Source organism: Leiobunum rupestre, chromosome 4 (assembly GCF_980474605.1).
Source record: "Leiobunum rupestre chromosome 4, qqLeiRupe1.1.hap1, whole genome shotgun sequence".
NCBI lineage: Eukaryota > Metazoa > Arthropoda > Arachnida > Opiliones > Sclerosomatidae > Leiobunum > Leiobunum rupestre.
In genome coordinates, this window is record NC_143387.1 from 63099259 (window position 1) to 63121316 (window position 22058).

The 22058-nt window shown below is 39.7% G+C and overlaps 3 protein-coding genes across 4 annotated transcripts; 2 read left to right on the forward strand and 1 right to left on the reverse strand.

Moving 5' to 3' along the window:
- The first annotated feature begins 1334 nt into the window (after nt 1-1334).
- On the forward strand, nt 1335-3127 carry LOC149948709 (sodium-dependent glucose transporter 1A-like). Its single transcript, XM_090172438.1, has 4 exons — nt 1335-1586; nt 1645-1771; nt 1857-2015; nt 2074-3127. The coding sequence occupies exons 1-4, from the start codon at nt 1497-1499 to the stop codon at nt 3069-3071; spliced, it is 1374 nt and encodes a 457-aa protein (XP_090028564.1). The 5' UTR covers nt 1335-1496; the 3' UTR covers nt 3072-3127.
- Nucleotides 3128-3788: 661 nt separating this feature from the next.
- LOC149948710 (solute carrier family 60 member 1-like) lies at nt 3789-7596 on the forward strand. 2 transcript variants are annotated; one of them, XM_090173824.1, is made up of 5 exons: nt 3789-3914; nt 4428-4568; nt 4635-4761; nt 4827-4985; nt 5043-7596. In XM_090173824.1, exons 2-5 carry the CDS (start codon nt 4452-4454, stop codon nt 5969-5971), a joined length of 1332 nt encoding a protein of 443 aa, XP_090029950.1. In that variant the 5' UTR covers nt 3789-3914; nt 4428-4451; the 3' UTR covers nt 5972-7596. The 2 variants fall into 2 exon arrangements, with proteins under 2 accessions (XP_090029950.1, XP_090029949.1); XM_090173823.1 differs by having other exon boundaries at nt 3789-3880.
- A 992-nt stretch (nt 7597-8588) lies between these two features.
- LOC149948711 (uncharacterized) lies at nt 8589-10129 on the reverse strand. Its single transcript, XM_090172442.1, has 2 exons — nt 9628-10129; nt 8589-9560 (listed from the first exon to the last, which is right to left on the reverse strand). The coding sequence occupies exons 1-2, from the start codon at nt 9994-9996 to the stop codon at nt 8967-8969; spliced, it is 963 nt and encodes a 320-aa protein (XP_090028568.1). The 5' UTR covers nt 9997-10129; the 3' UTR covers nt 8589-8966.
- Between the last annotated feature and the right edge of the window lie 11929 nt (nt 10130-22058).

The window sequence follows — 22058 nt, forward strand, 5'->3', positions numbered from 1 at the left end:
CCGCATCTCCTGGTGGACTAATATAGACAACAACCAGGGGCTCGTTGAAGTCAAATGTCCAAAAACTATAGAAAAAATGACCAAGCAAGAGGCACCCGAGTTTTTATCAAACTTTTTTTGTAAACTAGAAAATGGGAATTTTTGAAGGATTTTCTTTTAGTAATTGAGGGTTCAATTTCCACCCCTAATCCTTAATAGTGGGAGAGAGTAATGGCACTGTGACGTCTTAGTACCTCACCCATGTTCGCATGCTCCTTCATATTTATAAAAAAAATGCGCCCAAAATGGTGGCCATGACCACAGCTACGGACTGCTACTACTCTATAGGCTGATAGTTTCTACTTTGAAAATATCGTTATTATTATTTAGAAAATAATATAACCGAATTACATTTGGTTCTTCTTGTTTAAATTAATATGGGATATCCGTTTTTCTTCATTTTTTCAGAATTTGGTTCATTAAATTATTTGATTCTGAGCTGCAAGAAGCATTTTTGGGGGGGGGGGGCAATTGCTTAGCGCGCGGGGAAATTTCTAGAGTGACACCTCTTGTGAAGTGACGAAATTTTAACCCGATAACTTTCGGAATCGATCTCTAGAAGGAAGTTTCTCAAGTGACTATAGTAATGTGATTATTTCATCATGTACGATCTGAGATAAATTGAAATAATATAAAACCACTCTTGCGCAGTACAAATGTTTTATTTAAAAACTACTACAGCTGTTTCGGCTCCTTTACCGGAGCCGTCGTCAGGTATCATCTACCTGACGACGGCTCCGGTTCGTGTACAGGACGTCCTCCGATCTGTGCCATATTCATCCTAAAGGTCAATAAATTCAAACTTATAAATATAATTTAATAGTATTTTCAAAATTTTAATTGTTGAGTGGACACAAATAAAAAGTTGAAGACAAATTGACTCGTGTACATTGATATTGCATTCCGTAAATATTAATTTCGACGAGTGGGAGTCTTGATCGGCTTAAGACTAGATGTGGTAATAGTGTATCCTAGCGAAATCATTTCCACTTCTAGCACAAAAATGGAAGCGGCTTCAAATTGTCTAAATATTAAATAAAACCATGACGATAAAATTCCATTTATTTATCTTGAACGTTATTTGGAATAACTGTATAAGTTTCTCAATTTTTTGTGGAATTTGAATATTTATCTAAGTGAAATCTGCATTGTATCGCGTAGATTGGTACATTCGTAATAAGGTTCCAATACGGCTGTTGATATAATAAAAGATAATACGCGTTCATTGTTATTTCCTCTCGGAACACCTTCTCTCGCTATCACGAATAAAGCTTACTCTAAACAATTAAACGTTGGATATCACCACGCAATCCGACGACCCTGAAGTTCTTGATGATCTCCGATTGTTATTTGCCTTTTCTCTTGAATCTCATTCTCTCTTCCATCTTTATATCGGTCTAGAGCGGGTAAACACCTGTTTCAAATTCGTCCGCGCGTTCTTTGGTATTTGTCTCAAAATGTCTTCTACGTCAATCTGGACGAGAATTAAAAATGATAGAATTAGAGTTTTTCGAACCGCTAACTTGTATCTCGGTTTCTTCTGTTTGGTAAGGCATCGTTTAAGAGTGATTTCACTTCGTTATTTTAATATTATTTAATTACAAGGGGCTGACCATGTCCATTCCTGGACCGACTCTGCCCGACCTCGAGACGAAGGTTCGCGGTAACTCCACTCAAATGGGATATGTCCTAGCCGCAAAGTTCGCCGGTTATTTTGCCGGATCAGTTTTAGGTATTTCTGGTTTTAGTCGGGATACCGACTACGGATTTGAAATGGTCTTTCTGATATTGTTTTGATAATGGATTTTCAATAACAGGAGGTATTCTTTTCGGTCGCTACAATCGTCAGTTTTTATTTTTTCTGAGTCTGTTGGGTATGAGTTTATCTAACTTGGCCATACCGTTCCAAACGGATCTTTGGCTTCTGATTTTGATGATGGTCATATGCGGGATTGTCAGTGGGGCCGTTGATACTGGTAATTTTTTTAAAACAATTGGTATTAAGCAACGGTTAAGTGTCTATAATAACTACAGGATCCAACGTGTTTTGCTTGGATCTTTGGTCCTCGAATCCCGGACCTTTTCTTCAGGCGCTACATTTTTCTTACGGCTTGGGAGCCGTGATAGGACCTTTGATTGCCGAACCATTCTTGTCACCGGAGGACGAGAAGCAGACCAATTCGAGCAACGGTACCGCGACGACAATATTCCCCGAAGTTACGACGACAATCTCTCCAAAAGGGTCTAAGGACGAAGGTCACGTGGAAATTTCGTATCTGATCATATCATGCATGGTATTGTTAGTTGCCATCTCGATCATCGTGTCCTTCTTCATTGATCGAAGCGAGGTCAAAAGCAACACTGAGAAGCAACGAGACTCTGACAAAGTACCGGGAACAGTCTTGCCTCGATGCCTAATCGGTTTCGCGATGATGTTTTTGGCCATGTACGCTAGTTTGGAAAACGCGTACGCCCAATTTTTATCCACTTTCGTTATTAAGAGCAAACTGCAGATGACCAAGAGTGACGGGTCATTCATGACCTCCGTCTTCTGGGGAACTTACTGTTTCATCAGGGGCTGTTCCATCTACGGCGCCACCAAGGTCAAGCCACTTCACATGCTATTCTTCAACGTAACGGTCATGGCCATTACAGCGGTTATGTTGGCCATTTGGGGTGATAGCAGTCGCACTCTTATGTGGGTCGGTTCGGCCTTGTTGGGTTTGGGTGCCGCTTCGACCTACCCTTCCGGCATCGCCTGGACCGAAACTTACGTGGGCATCTCGAACTTGGTGTCGGCCCTTTTTCTGGTGTCCACTTCTTCAGCCTCTTTCTTGGTGGCTTTTATCGTGGGTTACTTCATGGATATTGATCCTCACATTTACCCGTACATTATTTGCATTTTGGTGGGCCTTTCGGCCAGCGCTTTTATCGGACAATTGAGGGTTGTATCCTTGATTAAACAGAAAAGGAGAATGGATGTCTCCGCAAGCAGCATACAGTACTTGGATAAAAGTGAACATTTTAATTGAAATTTTAAGACTTACCATTTATGTTTCTGATAATTATTTATTTGCAATTTAATAAAAAAAAATATCGATACAGCTTTTTAATCTCCTGAACCAAATCTCAAATCAAACAACATGGTTTAAATTTATAATAGTTTTCCATTTGACGTAATTGATCTCACTTCGATAGAGCGAGAAATGGAACATATCTTTAGTATTCGAGCGATTTTCATTTTGAACTAAATAGGAATACGCTCCAAGAGCGATTTCGAACTGATAATGATTAATCTGTCGAAATTGGTAGATCGTTTTCGAGCGATTTCAGAGGGGCCGAGAACAATAAATGGAACACGCGAAAATGGTTTCGAGAAGATTCGAGCACGCAAATGTAACGTGAAAAGTTGATCTGGCGATCTGGAGCAGTCAAATGGTAAAAGCTATTACAATCCTGTTTTCACACCAGTAAAACAGACTCTATGTCCAAAAATTGTCTGCTTCTCCGAGCGATGACTCGTTTTTAACGTAACTACAGCCGAGCTTCTGATAAATTTAGTGGAAGAAACAAGGATTAATTAATAAAATAACGAACTTTGAAACCCTTAAATTTTTAATTCACAAATATTGTCAAATTTTAATTAGTATTGTAAGCTAATTTATTACAAAGAAATACGGTATTTGAAATTCATGTTTCCCGCCTTAAAATTCAAGGTGAGACGTGGTAGATGTATATCGTATACAATTTCGTATGTGGGAACGCCGTCAAAGGGAAGACATTTTTGTAGGATTTCCACGTTGTAATGACAAGGATTTGCCGACTCCTGTTTTCATTCTCAGTAAGTTCAGAGATTGCGAGAAATGTCGTGAAAGGTATTGTTTCACCTAATCCTTTCCACAACGTGTATTAAACTCAAATATCGTGGGCGGCGTTTCAGTAAGCCTTGGCTTTACCACAGGTTTCTATATATTTATTATAGTCAAGATAACTCTATACAAAAGGATTTGAAACTTATCTTACGAGTGAAATATGCAATTTTAACTTGAATCGTCATTTAATATTTTATAATTAACCGTGGTAATTATTATATTTAGTTTGTAAGATATCTTAGTATTTCTAAATATTTAATGACTGAATTGGATTTTTAACGGCGAAATATTTATTCCTTCGTGCCTATCGCGGGCGGTATTTATTCAAGGGTAAATATAGATTTTCGAATTTCGGACCGCTTCACGATGCAATATCGCCATCTGTGGTCAAAATTTTATCTCAGTTTAGAAGCGGGAAATTGATTTAGATTTAAATGGGATTAGGCCCTACTATCAAAATATTTATTTAAATATTAAATGGAGTTGACTGTTTTCAACTATTTGCAATTTCTTCAGTTTAGAGGCCACTTATTGACTTAGATGCAAGAGACTGATTCGGAATCGGAAATGCCACCGAACTTTTTCTTAACCAGGATGTTGAATGCGCGGATACGAATTCTGCGTACAGCGAACCTGTACCTGAGTTACTTCAGTTTGGTAAGATGCAAAAGAAAGAAAAAGTGGGAGACACTCAAGGTTTCTAATTACGTCTGAAACGTTAAGGGACTGACCATGTCAATTCCTGGACCAACTTTACCCGACCTCGAGAGGAAGGTACAGGGTAACTCGACCCAAATGGGATACGTCCTAGCCGCAAAGTTCGCCGGGTATTTCATTGGATCAGCTCTAGGTATTCTTGATCCATCTTACTTCCATAGCTGTCGCATTTGATTTTTATGAATGTCGCTTTAACAGGGGGCATTCTCTTTGGTCGTTACAACCGGCAACTTCTTTTCTTTTTGTGTCTGTTGGGCATGAGCTTATCCAACTTGGCCATACCCTACCAGACCGACCTTACCTTTCTGATTTGGATGATGGTAATGTGCGGAATTGCCAGCGGGGCCATTGATACTGGTATTGTCAAATGATCGGTCAATCGATGGTTCGCTTCATTAAATTATAATTCAATAGGAGCCAACGTTATGTGTCTGGATCTATGGTCTTCGAATCCGGGACCATTTCTTCAGGCGCTACATTTCTCCTACGGCGTGGGAGCCGTGGTAGCGCCTCTGATAGCCGAACCATTCCTTTCTCCGGAAGACAACAAAGACGCTCCGCCCAACGTCGGTACCACGACGGACGCGGGTCAAGTGGAGACTTCCTATTTAATCCTTTCCTGCATCGTCTTGCTGGTGGCCATCTCGACCATCGTGTCTTTCTACATCAACCAAAGCGAGGTCAGGAGCAATACGGAGAAGCGGCGAGACTGTGACCAAGTGTCGGGGAGAGCCCTTCCACGGTGTTTACTCGGCTTCGCGATGCTCTTCCTGGCCGCGTACGCCAGTTTGGAAACCACATGTGGTCAGTTTTTAACGACCTTCGTAATCAAGAGCAGACTAAAGATGACCAACAGTGAAGGGTCATTCATCACCTCCGTCTTCTGGGGGACGTTCTGTTTCGTCAGAGGCTGCTCCATTTACGGCGCTACTAGGGTTAAACCCATTCGTATGTTGTACTTTAACTTATCGGTTCTCGCTGTTACCTCCACCATCTTGGCCATTTGGGCTGATGCCAATTCCGCCTTGATGTGGTTCGGCTCGGCCATGTTGGGGCTGGGTTGCTCTTCTACCTACCCTTCTGTTATGGCCTGGACCGAAATCTACGTGGGCATCTCGAATTTAGTGTCCGCCCTAATCCTACTGTCCACCTCGTCGGCGGCCTTCGTCACGGCCCTGATTGTCGGTTATTTCATGGACCTTGATCCGCACGCCTTTTTGTACGTTATTTGCGTCTTAGTTGCCATTTCGACCGCCGCCTTTGGCGGACAGTTGAAAGTGGTGTCCTTGATAAGGAGAGAGTTTCGTAGGGACTCGTTGATAAATACTAGACTTATTGATTAATAAGAATACGTTCAAGTCGAACGTTTAAATTGTTCGAAAAATTGGCGGGTTGTATCATTACTTCTGGCAGGAATCTATATGGCTACTAGGAATGAGTCAACGCGCGCGGCACAAATTTTAAATTTAGGAATAGTGGAAAATTCCTGTCTATAGGTAGTTCCTACCGATCCCAAAACCTTCTATTTAAGAGATATTTTTTAATGAACTTTTTTACTTTTCAAACAGTACTATCTAGATAGAAGATTCTAAATTCTGGAAGGAATTCGGTGAACAAACGAATCGGGGTTTCTTAAAGGGCCTCAGAATCATTTCAAAAATTTGGCCCGAATTTTAGCTAGCTCCTCCCCTTGATCGTTATAGCAGATTCGACCAATCATAATCTGGCATTTTTCCTGCCCTATTTCTGGAGACTAGCACGCGAATCAAGTAAAATTTCAACGATTTTGAACCCCTTTAAATCCCTTTTCTGTTATGTTTATTTTTAGAGTCAGCTAGACGAAATCGGTACTCTATTAACAGACAGTCAAAATTTAATAACATCTACGTCACCAGCGTTGCCAGACGTACCATAATTATGTTATAATTCAATAATTCTAGCTAGGAATTTGGAACGTATTATAGTTTCACCAGCGTGCCATATTGTACGCCTTTTTGCAATAATTTTAACAGACAGTACCATATTTTCAATAATTCTGATAGGCCTTACCATATTGTAAATAATTTTCAGCCCAAAAAGGTTACTAGCCGCCTTTGTTTAAATTCAATCTTGAGGTCGATAACGGCAATTTTTGGTTTGATCTTTAAAATAAACTTTTAATTTTTCAAAATTATCGAAACTATAAGCCTACATAATTATAGGAAATAATTTGGTCAATAATTCAATAACTTTTGAGTTCGTATACCATAATTTCATTTTTTACATCAGGCAACGCTGTATGTCACATTTTTACAACAATTATCGCAATCCACGGCGAAAAAATACCATAATCTATTTGTGCAGATGATCATTCCAAGTCGCATTATGAATTTCTTTTACTGGTGATAATAAAATATTTATACATGCTAGTTAGACTATTCTTATCAGGAAATTATATATACACTGGGAATGCCTAAGGAAGACTGTGGTGGCTCTGATGATTCCATAGAAACCGATGGTGGTTTATAGCCAAGATGCTCGGTAGTTTCGTGGACTCGTATTACGCTAAACTCGTACAAGCGCCGAGTTTAAAATTAAGCCTTAGCTCAAATATAAACTCAGCAGCTATTCGACTTGGCTTGTGGGCCATCTAAATACGAGGTTTTATACGTAACTAAACCAATTTCGCAAACATTTATAAATTGTTCAAAAACTTCTTTGTGAGCACGAATCGTGGTTTCTTGTATACATTTTCTGATGAATTTATTTTCCGAGTAAACGCCTTCCATTTTTTTTCTGAAAATACTTGTTATTCCCTAATTTTAACGTGGTTTAAACCCGTCCGTTTCTCTGAGTGGAAATGAGCCTTAAACATACCAAGTGCACGCATATATAATTTCCTGGCCTTACTTGAAATTCCACAAATATATTTGAACTAGCTAGTATGATAAGGATGCTTAAAGATAAAGAGCGATAGTTCAATTGTTAAGTTCCATAATTATTTTTGTTATTACTAAATTAAAGAAAATCATTTTAAAATTTTATTTTATTCACTTCTATTATCTTTACTCATTTTAGCCAGGATTTTGTTTCGTGGGGGGGGGGCACGCCATTGAAAAAAAATAAAAATATTTGTACGTACGACCATACGTTTCGGGGGGGGCATGTGCACCCTGTGCCCCCCCTGGCTACACCACTGTATAAGACTGACCCGAAGAAAATGTAAAATATGAATACAATGTGGTCCCCTTTTCTGTCTCAGGGATGGTACACCACTGAAAAAAGTCCTCCCCCCCCTCAATACGCAACTGGCAAGGCCTATTTTGAAGATTTTTCAATACTACCCGAAATTCCCGAATGCGGTTCTGCTTTCGCCCTTCTCCCAGGAAAAAAAAACAAACCTAAGCTTACTTCCAGTGTTGTTAAAAGTAAAGGAATCTGCAATATCACTATTAGCTACTAGATGATGGTGTTACACGTTTCTGCATCTTTAAAATTCGTGATCATAAAATTTTAAAAAGAATAACTTACATGTAAATGTCAAAACTCAATTTTTGAACTACCCAAAATTACTAAAATTCAGAATTATTCACTATAATAGGCCCTGATGCTCAGTCTGCAACAATAACAATGATACTAGACACAGGATTGTTTCCTAAATAACTTGTTCCTATTGCCTGATGATGCAATTTAATACAGGGTTGCACATTTTTTTCACAATTAAATTTCCTGACTTTTCCAGATTATCCCCGACTTATTTTGAGCCAAGGTTTTGTAATTTGTACCCTATATTTCAGTAAATGTTTTTTATTTGCAACCGAAATTAAATTCCCTGATTTTTAGACTAGTTTTTAAAATTCCCTGACTGTCCCCTGATTTTTATACCCATATTCAAATTCCCTGACTTTTCCAGGAATTCTATGTACTGTGGCAACCCTGTAATAAGAAAATGAGCTAATAGCAGATTTGGTTAGTAGCAATAACTGCATCACAAGGGTAAAGTGTCAATTCCTCTCCCTTGAATTAACTATTATTTATTTGCGTTGATTGTGATGAACTCTCCATAATTACTATACTCTCCACACTCTGAAATTTCTGAAAAGTTTTCATCACAGAAATGAGATTGTTTACTTATTGTATGATTCTTATTAAACAGCGTACGGGAAGAAGGTAATAGTATAGCACCAGATTTCTTCAACACATCGTAGCATGATTTTGACTGGTTTTTGATGTAGGAACACCACGTGAGAAACCCTCGATCCCATCACATTCCGTGTTTCGATGTGGTCATCGCTTTGAGCTGCTTTTCTATGAAAGTTGCCATGAAGGAGTTTGTAGGTTCATCCTTTAGTTTCTCTTTTAAAATTGAAGTAAGCGCCTCTTTATCTTGATGGGTCTTCTTGATTTTTGCAAAAGTTTCTTTGACCGTAAGGTTATTTTCCTCGCCTTCAGTTGTACGCCGGGTTTTATTTTTCTTAATGTAGCTCTGTATAATGAGCATTCGGGGCATCTTCTTCTCACTCCATTTAATTTAATCATGGTCTGGCATTTACTACTGTGAACTGAGTTACGTTTCTCACAATAATAGCTCTTTTCAGTCTTGTCATTCCGATTTTTTAATTTATACAATTTAACTAAATCGGCATCAGAATTTCCAGGGCATACAACGAATTCACCAAGTTTCAAGAGGATATCTAATATGTCACCGTTGGACTGTATATCGAAATTTGGAATAACTTGTTCAATTGCAAGATTATTACCTAAAACATCCAATGAAACAACCACCTGAGATGCAGATTCACTCGCGTCTTTTGTAAAAGTACACTTCATGTACATAGAATTTTTCTGAAACTTGTAAAATGATACACCACTTTCAATGATTTCCATGGCCCAACCTTGAGGTGGAATAAGTGCTTTTAATTCGACTGATGTTTCAAGTGCTTTTGGGAGTACCTGGTAATTCAAAATTAATTTTATTAGCTACATCAATTTTTACATTTACAGGTATTAAAAGTGTTACCTTTTCTAAACTGAATTCTCGATGTGTTACCCAACCAGATTTCTTGATTGATGTAGATGAACTAATACTTGGAATATGGAATGACAAGTCTTGGGGGGATAAAACTTCACTTAGCGGTGTAGGGTCCGGGTGTTCCATTGTTGGGCCACAAAACCCTTCAAAGTGTCTTGAACATATGTAACTCCATGGTTTTATATTAGCAATTGTGAAGTTTTTCCGCCCACAAGCCATGACCCATCTTTTACATTTTTCTTCGTCAGTTTTTGGAGAAGGGAACTTTACAAAAAATACTCCACTGGCCCCTTTCACTGATTTCGTTTTTGAGTCCAATTTTGAATTACAAGGCCCATAAAGACATATTTTCCCCATATTTACACTTTAACTCGGTTTCTCCGTAAGACGCGTGAAATCAATTATATACGTATAAACAATCGCTTAGCATTAAAAATTAGTATTCAATATTAAAAGTAAATATCAAATTTTTAATCTTCTTACATGTATCAACACTAACATTGTAAGTTCGAACCGTCACACATGTAATAATAAGCAGACGACTTGTGACCAGTGTTGTCAGGTGGCGAAATTTTCCTTTTAGACTAAAATTTCCCTAGATTTCCAAACACTAAAAACAATGATATTCGCGCCAAACAATTACTTGGGACCTTGTAAAACAAAAATAACAAATATCCTGAAGAAAATAATACTTTTATTTTCATTTCGCAATGAATAAAAACTAGGAACAATTTTACCAGCATACCGTTAGTATTAGGGATAGAGCGGGTAAAAGTCGTTCGGACTCAGACTTGTAAATAGCGGCAGTCCACGCGTCAAAAACCCCTGAAAAAAATCACGGGACTCCTAAAAAAATGTCTTTAGAAGGGGGTAAAGAGTCCACGGGACTCCCTCAAATTATATGTAAAAAGAGGGAAAATTTTGAGAATTAAATAAAAAGTAGAATTATTTTTCTCTTTGAGGCATATGTATAGTGTAAACTGACCGTCACTATTTCAGCTCTCCTCTTTTAACTTAAACAGGTGTGGACTGTGTGGGGAATAATTTTCATACTTCGTTAGTCTTGCTCTGTATTCCATTAGGCACAGTAATTGTAACAGTGCCATTGAAGACGAAAATTTTACTTTATTAATTAATGGTTAAATTAATTATGATAATATTTACGAGCATTTCAGGGCCGGATTAAGACTTTATGGGGCCCTAGGCCCAAGTTAACTTTGGTGCCCCCTTTCAATAGCGAGCGAAGCGAGCTAGGCGCTTCCTCAATTTATAATTGAGAAATGGAAGGAAAATTCATTTTGCTGACCGATTTAGTATGTCGTCAAGGGGTAGACGGCAATCCGTCAGAGAATGTGACAATCAAACGTTTTTGGTTCATAGGGGTGGACGCATTTACTAAAATTACTCTGGAAAATATTTTGTGAAAAGCAAATGATTAAAGTTTTTTACTTTTATTTTTTCGAACCCGCTTGGTGCCCTAGGCCCAGGCCTATTCGGCCTATTGGTTAATCCGGCCCTGGAGCATTTTAAATAACCCGATCACGATTATATATGAAAATATATGTAAACTTTGGTGTTGGGAATATATAATGAAATAATGCTCCAGTTCGATTTCTGACTGTCTCTTTTATAATTACAATAAAAAATTTATAGGCTTAGCCTGGTTAGGTGACATTTATTTTCGAATATAATATGGAGGAATAAAGAGAGATTAAAGAACACATAAATTTGAACGAGGGGGGGGGCAAAGAAAGAGGGACGAGTACTGGACTCGTCGAAAAAATAGATCGGCGGAGGGGTCCGGGTTCAGTGGACTCTCTTAAAAATCTACACTATTTACAAGTCTTCGGACTTGTTTCTGTGGGCCAGTTATTTAGCAAACGGCTTTCCAAATTAATTGACTCTTTCATAATAAGTCAATTTAATGAAGCTATGCCATTTTTTATGCTAACTTGGAATTTCCACTTGATTTTCCCTAGATTTTGCTAATTTTTGGTTGTATTTCCCTTTTCCCTTTTTACCGTTTTTAGGGGTAAAAATTTCCCTAGATGTGGAAAATTTTCCTCAATCTGGCATCACTGCTTATAACAGCTGTAGGATATTGAACAATTTCCCTTTTCTTGATCGACCAATAGAAAGCTAGGAACAAAAACGGAAAAAGTCATTGAGCTGGGAATATAGTACTTTTAGAGCCACAATTTATATCTGCTGTGGCTGGGGTCTTGAGGAAGGCTTACTTGAAATCCCGACCACCTGTAGTTATCATTAGTCGTCACTTATCTTTCAAAGAAAAAATATATAAATGTCGTCTGCTTATACTCGTTTCACGCAAAAGGTAGATTATTACCGTAGATAGCACCACTGACTTAAATTATTCTCACGGTAGATGACGCCACCGACTAATGAACTGCTTGGCTAGGTTCATGATTTCCAGAAAGTGCCCCCAGCCATCAAATACAAATTTTCGCCCTACTCAATGGAAAAAGCTCACTCCATGGCCAACTTCGATCACACATGGTAACGTGTGTGATCGAAGTTGACCCTGCCCTCATGGTTTATAGCGTTTTCCATTTGATTGCTCGAGATTCGCTCCGAATCTCTGACGTCATAGATCTCACCCCGATCGAATAGAGCAAAAACCGCTAATGGAACATTCCATAAACATATTCCGCCGCTTTTTTGTTTTTCGTCTGCTAGTAATTTGAATTCGCGTCTTGGTAGAGTTGAGTCGGGCCGGCTAGTTTTAAAGGCCGACCCGACCCGATTAAAAAACACAAATTTGAAACCCAATTCGAAGCGAACCGGCCCGCCAAAATTATTTACTTCGAAAACCCGAATAGAACTGCTCAGTTTTATGTAAATAACCCGACCCATTTAAAAATATATATCAAATTAAACTCGACAGAACCCGACCCGCCAAAACTTCGATATCGAAAACCTTGGGCTTGGGTCGGGTAAGCCCGCCTTTAGCGGGCCCAAGGCTCATCTCTACGTTTTGGTCTGCCATTTAGCCCAAAAAATCTAAAAGGAACCCACAAAAATTTGCTCCGATTTTGAAATCTCGATCCGTTGATCAGTTGAAATCGGCAGATCGATTTTGGGCACCTCAAATAATGACATTAGAAAGACTACAAGCGTACAAATAACCACGTCACCTTAGCACTCACACCATCAATGACATCTCCATCGTTTAATTTCGGCAATGAGTTTCCAGTCGGTTTAAATGATAAGCTAATGTTTAGCTAGTTTTTATGGGGAGTGTTTTAGCTTTTTGGTAAGTCGTTGGGCATTTCAAGATTTTCACATGCCGTCATCGAGACAGCGTGTTTTTCAGGTTATTGTTACTACATTTTTGGCCTCTTTCAAATGGTAGGGGGTTTGGCTGGAAGCAAATCGATGTGTTTCCCGTTCCCCCATCGTTTTTCTCCATCGGTTTCTTCATCAAACTTATTGGGACTTAATGACTTTCCATTTTATGGGTTATTATTATTTAGTGTATTTTAATGTTTTTCCCCTTCGTTGTCGCGCGGGTTTTTGTTCCGTTTTTCGCCAAGCGCTTTTTAAATTTTCAAGCTGTTTGTAATATCGTTTTTCATTTGACTGCTTTCGAGCGCTCTAGATCGCTCTGATCAACATTTTATGTTTCATTTGCGTGTTCCGCTCCGATCAAGTTTCCCGTGTTCGATTTCCGAGATCATCCAAAACCGATCTGCCAATTTCGACAGATCAACGGATCGAGATCGAGATCGGAGCAAATTTTTGCGTATTCCTTTTAGATTTTTTGGCGAAATGGTAGACCAAGACGTCAAAATTAAAATTACTTGCAGACGAAAAACAACAAACCGCGGGAATATTATAATAATAATAATAATCTTGGCTAATACCCAAGTGTGTCAGAATTTAGAGCCCGGTGTAACAGAGACCATACCACCGGAGGTCTATCTTGATAGTGCCCTACGCCAGCGTCCACAGCCCGGACAGGTGACAAATCCAGCATGGGTAGTAGTACCCTACTACTAATGGTCGCACCGTCGACGCAAGCCTCTCAACCCAGCAGAAGGTGCAGCAATGGGACGACCAGTCCCCACTTCGCACACAACAGTGGGATTAAGAGTGGATGCTGTAGCAACTCCAGCCGACACCCTACCTACGTAGGTAAAGAGTCAAACCCTCTGGAGAGAGCTCCTAAAGGGGAACGACGGGCACACAGCAGTCCAAGTTACAGCTGGCACCGGAGATTCCGGTGTGACCCCAAAAGGCCGGGAAACAGGACCGCCGTGCCCTCATACGGAGGCCCGTCGCCCCACAGCAGGCTACCCAATCCGCCGAGGCGGCCAGTTGGCACGGACCCTCTCCGTTAGCTTGAGCCGAAGCTCAGTTTCCAGCCCAAACCTGACCGAAGTCGGAGGTGGAGATAGGACCATTTGCTCATAGCTAACATTTCCCAGTGCGCCACCGCCTTATGGGTTACAAGAGCCGGACTCTGACTCCCCGGTAAAGCCACCAGTTATTGCACACTCTAACCCATTTAGGGCCGGCTAATATCCAAGGCACCACCTTAGGCCCAAGGCATTCCCTTAGGCCCAAGTCATCTAGCGACTTATAATGCCTTAAAAAGGTGGCCGGGTTACAATGTGTTGGAAGGTGGTGGCAAGCTCTTCATGCCACGCGATCCAACATCTCCCTACACTAACTATTATATCATAATGGCATGTTCCATTTGCGGTTTTACTCAAGTCAATTGGGGCGAGATCTATGACGTCAGAGACAGAATGGAAAACGCTATTAGTCTTCATCTTTTTTTTTTGTATTTGAAGGCCTATCGACCTCGTTTGATTTAATAAATTTTGTTTTTTCCCCCTCCAAATTAGTGTATCTTTTTCAGTTTTTGAGTGGTTTAATGTTCATCTCTACAGATCAACGGTGGCATTCGTCTTTTTTGCTTGTATCCTGATTGACTGTAAAGATCATGGCTGACAGCTTTGCTTATGACAAATATACTATTAGTATCAGAACCGCATTATCGACCATTTTTTACTTTTTGAGTTTGAATGCTCCTTATACTAGTTTTAGGGCGCAGATTCTAAATTTGAAAACCGTATTTTTCTACCTGGTCTAAGTTCCGAGATGTGAAAATGAAAAAAACGCGTTAAAATCGAAAAGTTTTGACAATACGCCACAGAAACGCATTAACTACCGTCGAAAATTTTCAGAAACGCATTATGTCGTTATTAACCAATAAGAGTCTTCATTTCGTATAATTTCGTCTGCTCAAATTTCTTTAGCTGCATTCCCAGGATAACAGTCACAATCATTCTTGGAAATAGCACACGTCCACTGGTCCAAAGCCAGTTTATAAATTGCTTAGACCAGTTTTTCAATTAAAAAACTGGGGGTCACTAGTCTGTAAGACCAGTTTAATAATTCACTTTTTTTATGGAAATTGAGGCGGGACCAGTTTAAAAATTCAAGCTTTCTTCCAATTTCTACACCTACTTTTTTCTTTTTAACACAATAAACATAACTCTAGAGAGTCTAGACTAAGATAAAGGGCTTACAAAGTTACCAGCAATATTGTTTCTAGACCTATACACATTCCACAAAAAAAAATTACAATGGGACCAGTAGAAAAAATTCAAGGTAAGGGTCACTGGTCCTAAGGACTAGTTTATTTTTGTAGACAATAGGGGTCACTTATCCTAAGGACTATAATTAAAAAAAATCCTCATTTCCAAGACTGGTCACAATGGCCGTTACTCAGTATTATTATATAACATAATGCGTTTATGCCGAGAGTTTTAAGCAAATATAAACGTACAAAACGCATTATGTCAAATTATTCTGAGATTTACTGAATTTTGGCGATACTCGTTGTCATATTTAGATTGCGGATAAAGGAAACCCCTAACAACTACTTTTCAGTTACTACTGTAGTATGGTTATTTTTCATAAAGGCTGGTTTACACTAAGGCAAAACCGCCGTGACGGCGGGCGCTAACTTTTGAAATCCTCGTTAGGCCTAATAGAAAATTTTTGCGTTCACGCCCGCCGTCACGACGGTTTTGCGCTAGTGAAAACCAACCCTTAGAATTACAAAAATCGATATATCTCGAAATGTCATTTCTGGGGATAATGCGTTTCTGTAACGAGGGGCCCGCCTCCCCCCATTTACCATAAGCGTACTATACATGCCTTGATCCCGATGAAATCCGAAAGATTTTTGCACAAAAAAAAACAAGAATGGAGCTCGGTGACTGGTCGCATGTGTGAAATATCGTGTGTATTAAAAATTGTTTTAATAAATTAAAAACAGTATTCTCATTTCACATATAAGATGTATCCCCCCCCCCCCTCTTTGGCAGATCCTAGATCCGCGTCTGAAGCTATGGAAATCTGCCTGGGCCTGTGGAAATGAAGTTCTCAGGCTATCTAAGGGGGGTGATCGTGGCTCAAACGGACGTCAGGAACATGGTGAACCAATATCTTGGAGGCTTGATAGTAATGTGGTATTCTATATTTCCGAATCTTAAAATCACTAAGATACGAAACCAACCCGGCCATTTATAAATCCAGCATGGTTAATAGAACCCTACTACTGATGGTCTCAAACTCATCCCTACAAAAGGCGCAGCAATGGGACGACCAGCTCCCACTTCGCGCACAGCTGTGGGTTAGAGAGTGGATGCTATAGCAACTCCAGCCGACCACCTACCTACGTAGGTAAAGATTCAAACCCTTTGGAGAGAGTTCGTAAAGGGGCAGGGCCGTCTTTACATACTGTTGGGCCCCTGGCACTTTTAATTTTGGGGGCCCCTCGAGTGGCGTAAAAAGGGGGGGGGGGGTATTGTACCCGTTAATTTATAGGAATGGCACCAGCCCTCCCGGGTGAATAGTAAAAAGTGGTGGGGGCCGCCAAATTCACCTTCGAAACTGCACCCCATGAATCTAGAACTTTCCTAAAATATTCGCCTCTAGGAAATTTCGGTGTATACAGTGATTTCAGTATCACGTGGCACGACGTCACCTATGCTTTTTCCCATAGAGAAAAAACTCCCGCACAAAATGGCGGCCATAGCCGAAGTTGTGAATAAAATATATTCGTATATTATATACTCTATAAAATTAAACAACATCTTCTAAAACAACTTAATTATCTATAATTTTTACAATAAAAATGTGTTTAGTAATATTTATCTCAGACACTTTATCTGATTTTACTTCTTTAAAGATGTAACAGAAGTTTTCAAATTAATCAGCCTAAGCTCCAGAGAAGGGGAAATGTGTTTAAGATATTCCCAATATCTCTTCTAACTCGGTGCCGAATTATCGTTTACAGAAAATTTTCTGTACTCCGAATTTTGCCACCGGCTATCGGCTTATAACTTACAGCAAATTTTCCAACATCGAGCTTACCTATAGCTATCCCTAGACCCCATTATATGAAATACAGTTTAAGTAAACGCAGGCGGCAGACAGTGAGACTGAAACGATGGCATAGGCCTAACAAGTAACAAAGTCGGCCTAGCACCTAGGAATTGAAATAAATAACTGTAGAAAAGTTAAAAACAAAAATAATTCTTATAAACTTTATATTTAAAAATTAATTACCATTCATGAAACGCATCGGAGAAAAACAATTATCCCTTAGTGCAAAACTATGTGAAAATATTTGTGTATGATAGCAGACGTTACCGACTTAAGTTATTACATTCTTTTGGAAGTTTATAAAAAAAAACAAGCTCTTGAAATCCCACGACCACACAAATCGGTTCCATAATCAGCGTGGGAAATAAGGCGATGGCAGTAAGCAAATGACCAGTTTAATAATTGCCCGGACCAGTTTATTAATTAAATCGGAGCGGGGTTAGTGGTCCACTGGACCACTTAATTAATTCGAGGTAAATATAAATATATAACGGCGGCTGCGGCATGTTAGTACATTCCAATTCGAATTCACTAATGCTGTGCGAGTATTGGTTTTAGGCAATCGAGTCGGGTATCTAGTACGAAATTTTTTTCACCGAGTATTCGAGTCTAGTAATATTGAAGTGGGATATAAAAGACTAGTATACTAGCCTACTAGCCTAATTATAGTAATTAATAGTAAAATAAAAAATATACATTTTTTAAAAATTATTAATGTATCGTCTGTCCGTATATTGCTTAGGAAGTCAAGAGTTCTAAGTTCTAACGCCAGCCGACATCCAAAACTAAAACTTAATAATATTGCTTGGAGAAAAACCGTGCAAGCTCAGTACGTATTAAAAACCGTGATCCATCCACAAGGTCATTCAAAGTATTTGTTGTTTCTACGTCTTGTAGGTACCGTTTATTATTTTAACCCCAAAAAGTTGCAAAAACCATTTTTGAACTTACAGCAGCTTAATCGAGTTATCGGGTACTTGACTATGCAATTTTTGGTAATCGATAATCGACGAGTATTTTCCAATTAATTATTCGAGGTCCAGTTCGAGTACTCGACTTCAAAAAATTCCGAGTACTCGATCATGTTCGAGTACTCGCCCAGCCCTAGAATTCAAGCTATTAAAAACGGTTAATAGTTAAAACACGCTATTCTAATGTAGCAGACGACGTGCACTGCTCGTGGTCCAGTCTATTTATTCTAGGCCAGGTGAGTCACTGGTCACCTGTCTGCTTTAAAAAAAATCCTTATTTCCCACTCTGTCCATAATGCTATTAAACTTACTTAGAGAAACGTTTCAGTTGAACAGGTAATTCAAATCATTTTGGCCTACTAATATATAAAAATAGGCTGTGTCCGCAAAACTGTTGGTGACGGAAAACACATTATCGAGGGTAGAAATCAGCTTAGACTAAAAATGTGGCGACGTTGTCCGCCCGTCGTCATAAAACGTCTGAGTGAAATATAAAAATAGGGCACAGATATACCTTCGTTTAGTCGTTATTTCAAAGAAAAATTTTTAATATTGAATGGTTTTTTATTGGGCCTGAGGGGGCCCCTCTTGATCTCGGGGCCCTGGGCCAGGGCCCAACGGGCCCAATGGGAAAGACGGCACTGTAAAGGGGAACGACGGGCACACAGCTGGCACCGGATATCTCGGTGGACTCCAAAAGGCTGGGAGATGGGACCACCGTTTCCAGTCCAAACCTGACCGAAGTCGGAGGTGGAGAAAGGACATTAAAACATCAGAAAGTCTTAGGTGCCGTGTGGTGAAATCTAAATCAACTCTCTTTTTGTTCTTTGGAAAATATCGTCTGCTTCCCCAATTTTATTCTACAACTTGCAAAATCCACCTCTTGAAGGAAATAGGAATAACGTCCATTGTATGATAGCTTGCGCAGAGTACAATCGTTGCGTAGCTCACACCTTTCGCAACAAGTGCAAACTACAGAATTGATTGTTATACATTCTCATTAAGGACATAATTTTTGTGCCTATGTTTATTATGCTTTCTTCGCCTATAAGCTCAAACTCTTGTCTTTTCACCAACGTTAACTAATCCTTCTCTTCTCGAATTTCACTAATTAAACTAACTCTCCTCACATTCCAATTAACTTTCTTGAAAAATCTTGCCATTTCGAACTCTATTCCTGTGACAAAACAACAATCTTAATTACCTCTCACTTAAATTCATATTTTATCAATCTCATCTCATGCTCCTCTAAATTTGCATAATTTTAACTCTCATTAGGTGTAAAAAGCTTTAAAATGTATATTCGGCGCTTAGTTAAAATTTGTAGAGTAATTAATTAGTATGTATATATGGTGTAAATTTGTATTTAATATTGTAATTAATTTTGTATATTTGTATTCAACATATTTTAAAATAATAATTTATAACCTTCTTAAACGTAAAAATATTTCTAGTTTAGATGTAAATGTACAATTTCCGTTTTATTGTATTGTATATTTCGCGTAGCCCGGGAAAACAGTCTCCTTGGAAAAGTGGAAAATGTCTCAACTCGCTTTCAATATTTTCGGCTTCATCTCGACTGGGACGGGCCGGAAACAATCCCAAAACTTTCCAACGGCCAATAGGCTTCGAGCTTAGGAAATATAGCTCCATCTGCCTTAATAACCGCCAACTAAATATGTGAAGAAATAGCAGACGACTTTTGAATTTCTAGGTTTTTCGGTTGAACTTTCAGCTGTTGCGCAGATATAATTTTGAACGAGCAGACAGCTTTCATATATTCAATTTAAAACTCGGTCGGTAGGCGGCGATACTTATGACCAAAATTTAAACTACGCACGAAGGCCGTAGTGGGGTTTTGCCCAGCTTAAAAGTGGACTACCGAGCCCAAAAGATTAGATTCATTATCTCTCCAGTGCGATTTTAATTTTATTTTAATACGAGTAGGTGATAGTCACATCCGCTAGCTTGCTACTGTTTCAGTCCGGTAGACAAGTTAAAATTCGCTTTCCCCTAAAAAGAACCCAATTCTTCACCAGGAGATTATATACTTAGACTGAGTTCTTTATAGTAGTAGTAGCTACTGCTAACAATTGGCTTAAATATTCGGCCTACCGGACATAGTAGACGTCAACTATCAAACATTGTTAAAACATTTTTCACGTTCTTCAAACACACTTATCTATTTAATTAGTTGTCTAGCGACTTGCACAAAAGTATGAGAATAAAAAATAAAAACAATGAAATCTAAAAGTGCACAAGATAATTATCTTGTGCACTTTTAGATTTCGTAGTCGCTAGACAACTAATTAAATAGATAAGTGTGTTTGAAGAACGTGAAAAATGTTTTAACAATGTTTGATAGCTGACGTCTACTATGTTCGGTAGGCCGAATATTTAAGCCAATTGTTAGCAGTAGCTACTACTACTATAACCAAGAACGTATATATGTATAAGAACGTTGAACAAAAGGCATCGCTTGGGCCATGATTTAATCGATTTCAGAATAACTCCGCCCTAAAATCCGCGTCCAGCTAGTTCAAGCGCGCGCTGCACGCGGATTTTAGGACGGAGTTATTCTGAAACCGATTAAATCATGGCCCAAGCGATGCCTTTTGTTTAACGTTCTTATACATATGCTAGCCGAGAAGCCCGCCTTACAGGCGGGCCCTCAGCTAGTTGTGTGTTTCGAGGCACTCCACCCCAGTACGGCCCCCAACCCCTTTTTCCCATGGGATAATTTCCGTGCGACCCTTTCCCGCATAGTCAAACAACCGCAGTAAGGCGCCCTCCCCCTTTCCCCATGCGAGATTTTCCATGGTGCCCTTTTCCCTAAAGTAGAACCACTCCAGTAAGGCTCTTCCTCCCCCTTTTCCCCATGTGATAATAACTGGGGTACCCACCTTCCCCTTTTTCCCATGTGATAATTACAGTGGTACCCACCTTCCCCTTTTTCCCATGTGATAATAACCGTGGTACCCACCTCCCCATTTTTCCCATGTGATAATTACCGTGGTACCCCCCTTCCCCTTTTTCCCATGTGATAATAACCGTGGTACCCACCTCCCCCTTTTTCCCATGTGATAATTACCGTGGTACCCCCCTTCCCCTTTTTCCCATGTGATAATAACCGTGGTACCCACCTTCCCCTTTTTCCCATGTGATAATTACAGTGGTACCCAACTTCCCCTTTTCCCATGTGATAATTACAGTGGTACCCACCTTCCCCTTTTCCCCATGTGATAATTACAGTGGTACCCACCTTCCCCTTTTTCCCATGTGATAATAACCGTGGTACCCACCTCCCCCTTTTTCCCATGTGATAATTACCATGGTACCCCCTCCCCTTTTTCCCATTTGATAATAACCGTGGTACCCACCTCCCCCTTTTTCCCATGTGATAATTACCGTGGTACCCCCCTTCCCCTTTTTCCCATGTTATAATAACCGTGGTACCCACCTCCCCTTTTTTCCCATGTGATAATTACCGTGGTACCCCCTTCCCCTTTTCCCCATGTGATAATAACCGTGGTACCCACCTCCCCCTTTTTCCCATGTGATAATTACCGTGGTACCCCCCTTCCCCTTTTTCGCATGTGATAATAACCGTGGTACCCACCTCCCCCTTTTTCCCATGTGATAATTACCGTGGTACCCCCCTTCCCCTTTTTCCCATGTGATAATAACCGTGGTACCCACGTCCCCCCTTTTCCCATGTGATAATTACCGTGGTACCCCCCTTCCCCTTTTTCCCATGTGATAATAACCGTGGTACCCACCTCCCCCTTTTTCCCATGTGATAATTACCGTGGTACCCCCCTTCCCCTTTTTCCCATGTGATAATAACCGTGGTACCCACCTCCCCCTTTTCCCCATGTGATAATTACCGTGGTACCCCCCTTCCCCTTTTTCCCATGTGATAATAACCGTGGTACCCACCTCCCCCTTTTACCCATGTGATAATTACCGTGGAACCCTTTTCTCAATAGTCGAACCACCGCAGTAAGGCTCACTCCCTTTGGT